At 47.3% G+C, this 4,322-nt stretch overlaps 1 protein-coding gene across 1 annotated transcript; it reads left to right on the top strand.

Annotated features, from left to right (window-relative positions):
* Nucleotides 1-591: 591 nt before the first annotated feature.
* On the top strand, nucleotides 592-1,462 carry LOC138666341 (gastrula zinc finger protein XlCGF66.1-like). The gene is made up of 4 exons (XM_069754568.1): nucleotides 592-720; nucleotides 850-1,029; nucleotides 1,113-1,236; nucleotides 1,320-1,462. The coding sequence occupies exons 1-4, from the start codon at nucleotides 643-645 to the stop codon at nucleotides 1,460-1,462; spliced, it is 525 nt and encodes a 174-aa protein (XP_069610669.1). The 5' UTR covers nucleotides 592-642.
* The last annotated feature ends 2,860 nt before the right edge of the window (nucleotides 1,463-4,322 follow it).

The raw sequence follows: 4,322 nt of genomic DNA, 5'->3' as shown, positions 1-4,322 counted from the left end.
TACATTGCAGCCCAGACCCCATTATTAGACATGTAAGTATCGTAATAACTAGGCCGCCCCATACTATCGAGTACTTGGGGGCGGGGGGCATTCAGCCAAACTCTGTCAGACCTGAGATCTAATGTGATAGAAGATTACAGTGCGGGGAAGACGGGAAACCTTCATGTAGAGGCCGGCGGTGATGGAGTCAGTGACCGACTCTGGCCAAATCTGTCTCTAGAGCCGTAGTAGAAGATGAAGATGTCGTCCTCATCATGAAGTAGTTATTTCTCATGTCGTGTGTAATGAATATCTCCTGCAGTATTGCTAATGCCGATTCCAGGGTCGGTAAATGAGACGAGAATTAGCGTTATGGGAGATGAGTCTATGAGGAACGTATTCAGCTGCCGACTCCGAGGAAGAAACTGCTTGTTGTCTGTGGCCTAAATATATAGGTTTTATTAGTAGATGTAAAGAAGGAAACTAAATACTGTAAAATAATAAATCTCATATGTTTCCCTTATTATCTCCAGTAATTGTATTATTATACAGGATTCTTATGATGTTACATTGGCTCATCTTCTCATTCAGGTCTCTACAATATCGGATCCTCTGAGTGAAGATCTTCTACAAAAGAAAATTTTCCTGATTTACCCATCAAAGATGGATATGGACAGAGACAAGATGGCGGAGAGGATATTACACCTCACCCTAGAGATCCTCTTCCGGCTTACTGGAGAGGTGAGAGATTCTGATGACGTCACATTACATCATTCTTATCTATGGGAATAACAGATGGACAGAACTGGAGAGGTGAGGACTCTGGAAATGTCCGTAGTGAGATTTATTAATGTGTCTCTCCATTACCAGGATTACACAGTGGTGAAGAAGACCTCTAGTGATCGCTGTCAGGACCCTGTGTCTGAGGGATGGGGAAGACCCCTGAGCCCAATCACGGGGCCTCCACCTCACCTCCTGATCCATGAGGACATCAATGACCAGAAGATCCTAGAACTCACCTACAAGATGATTGAGCTGCTGACTGGAGAGGTGACACTGCTGGGAATGCTGGGACATTATACAGTAACACTATGAAGGGATTGGGGGGATGACGGTATCATTGTATGTGTCAGGTTCCTATAAGGTGTCAGGATGTCGCTGTCTATTTCTCCATGGAGGAGTGGGAGTATTTAGAAGGACACAGAGATCTGTACAAGAACGTCATAATGGAGGTTCCCCAGCCCCTCACATCTCCAGGTAATAGACAGGACTAAATACACACGGCCTATAATTATCTGTATGTAAAGAATGAATTCACTCCCTGTATGTGTTTCCTCCAGATCTATCCAGTAAGAGGACAACACCAGAGAGATGTCCCCGTCCTCTTCTTCCACAGGACTGCAAACAAGAAGATCCCAATGCTCCTCAGGATCATCAGGTAGATGGAGAGAAGGTGTCAGGAGATCTCCCCTATGATGTGTAGACACCGGTGAAAGTCTTGTGCTCAGTCTTGTTTTATCCACCAGTATTATATGTTTTATACTTGTGTAATGAGAACGGTGGAGATGGCAGGATTAGAGCTGATCATACATGTGACTTCTCCATCTGTCAGTGACTTTTACAATATTTGTTTCAGGGTGAAGCTCTGACCCATATTAATAATACAGAGACATATGTGAGGGGGGATGAGTGGTTTAAAGAGGAGATTCCTACATAGGGCTACCCAGGTGAGTACTGTGCTGTTCCATGTATATTCCTCAGTTTCCATGTATGTTGTTATATTTTACTCTGCTGCCACCCAATGGCCTTTTTCTGTATGGCAGCTTGTTTTTCATGTATTTCTTGTGGGCATGTCTTACATCCGGTTCAGGGGTCAAATCTTCTCTTCCTCTGGCAGCCATTTCCAGTTTACTTTCTGTTGTGAGAGGACGTGCTTTTGAACTGGGCTTAGGAAGGCATCAGTCTTTCGACCACTCTCTCATGCTGCTCACACTTGCAGACACATTTGGTGCTACATCTTACTGTACCCTGTCTACCCTGCATTTCTGGAGAAGTTCTGTATTACCAGTTATACGCTGTATGTCCAGATCTACAAAATAAACAAGTCTGGATTACACAATTCCTGGAGTGCATCATCTCTCTGGACGCTGAGCAGCATTGGTCCTGTCTGCCTCATATCGAGGAAATACGAAGGTACGATTATCTCTCTCACAACTCTTATTAGTCTGCGACACCTTAATTCGCCTCATGTGGGGACAGAACAGTCGAAAGACTGCCTTGAAGCCCGGCCAGAATCACCCTTATATCACTATTCACGTGCCCGCTCTCTGCCCGCTCACATACTGCAGCCCTGCTCTGCTAAGAAATCTCCTGCAGCATCACCTCAGACTGCATTGTACATAAAGACTCTCTGTGTATTATACCACATTGCTGCAGATTGTCGGACCGCAGAACCCCACAATTCTCCAACAACACCTTGGGAATCTTATCAGGGAGTCGCAACTAAGCTGCACCGCAATTTCCAGCCCCCAATTTAAAGGTTCAGTTTCTTAAAGGGACAGCGCACCTTAAATCAAAATGGCCGAAAAGGACCTTCCACAGTTCCCCAATGCTGAAACAGAGCAAATACAACCTGATACTGTCCATTATGAAGACCAGGAAGCAGAGCCCGCTTCCACAGCAGACCCAGATGCACGACCAGTACGTTCCATCAAGCCAACATTAAAGGTCCTCGAGAATTACTGTTCCACAAGGGATGAGTTCAATGACAACTGGGACGACCTATGGGAACGAGTCGCCTCCCTTATGTCAAGCGTCCAACGCCATAAAAATGATGCAGCGGGTTTACAGGACACTATAAGACAGCTAGACGTGGCCCACGGCAGATACAAGAGACTGTCCACAAAGTATGCTGCCTTCCTTAAAGAATCTAAAATCGACGAAGCCCTATCAGAGTTAAGCAAGGCAGATTCCACAGACAGAGAAAGGGACGCCGCCATGCAAGACGCCAAAGATAAAGCGGAGCTTCGTATCACCCATCTGCAAGAAACTAGATCGCACAGGTCAGCCTCGTCTAAACACTCTGCTCGGTCGTACAAATCATCCTGCTCAAGAACTTCAGCCCTCAGCGACAGAATCCTAGAGGCCCGTTTAAATGCAGAGCGGTCCAAACTAAGACGTTCATACACCGAAAAGAAAGCAGAAGCAGAGGCTCGAGCAAAGATTCTTCAAACAGAAGCAGAAGCGAAGAGAGCAGAAGCAGAGGCTCGAGCAAAGATTCTTCAAACAGAAGCAGAAGCGAAGAGAGCAGAAGCAGAGGCTCAAGCAAGGATTCTTCAAACAGAAATGGAGGAAGAAATTGCATTAGCCGAAGTAAAAATACTCGAGCAAGCATTGAAGCAAAACCTCGACCCAATTTGCCTGCCACCACAGGAAGAAGACGACCCAGCTGTTCGTACCAGAGACTACGTGCAGAAACAGATACCTGCAGCGCACACCTTCTCCAGTGACGTTCAACCCAACATTGCGGAAACGTCCAAGTCAGCCCAACCTATGGTGCCAGTATCGCCCACAGCCCCTACAGAGACCCAAGACCAACGCCGTGATGTACCCCCTCAGGAGCAATCATCATCGCAAGACGACCACAAGGCACACTCCAGCCCGCCTCCACAGTTCAAGCAGCAGTCATCGGAATCTCTAGAGGTTAAACCACAGCTCAACCCTGCAGCGACATCATTCTACCCGGGAACAATTCACCCTTCCACGCCACACAGCTTATACGCCCGAGGGGCACCACAAGCTAATATGGTAACAAGGAGTGAAGGATCAGACATGTCCGAGTTTGCCAGGTTCATGGTGAGCAGGGAGCTAATCAGCACTAGCCTCTCAAAATTCGACGACCGTGCAGAGAACTACAGAGCCTGGAAAGCAACCTTCAAGGCCGCCATTACTGATCTCAACCTATCCGCGGAGCAGGAGCTCGACCTCATGGTAAAATGGTTGGGTCCTGAATCCACAAACCATATCAAGAGTCTTAGGACCGTCTATGTGGGGCAAGCTGAAGCAGGTCTCGCTGCGGCCTGGCAGAGACTTGAAAGAACCTACGGCAGCGCTGAAGCCATAGAAAAGTCCCTATTCAAGAGACTGCAGAACGTTCCAAGGATCAACCTTAAGGAAGCCCACAAGCTTCTGGATTTAAGTGACCTGCTTATGGAGCTGGAACTTGCTAAAAGAGACCCTCGTCTGTCTGGACTGTGCTACCTGGACACTGCCCACGGGGTGAACCCGATCATCTCAAAGCTGCCACACAGTCTGCAAGAGAAGTGGGCAGTGTGCGTTTCCAG

Source organism: Ranitomeya imitator, chromosome 2 (assembly GCF_032444005.1).
Source record: "Ranitomeya imitator isolate aRanImi1 chromosome 2, aRanImi1.pri, whole genome shotgun sequence".
Taxonomy (NCBI): Eukaryota; Metazoa; Chordata; class Amphibia; order Anura; family Dendrobatidae; genus Ranitomeya; species Ranitomeya imitator.
Note: the sequence above shows the minus strand (reverse complement) of the source record. Positions and strands in the feature narration are given on the sequence as shown.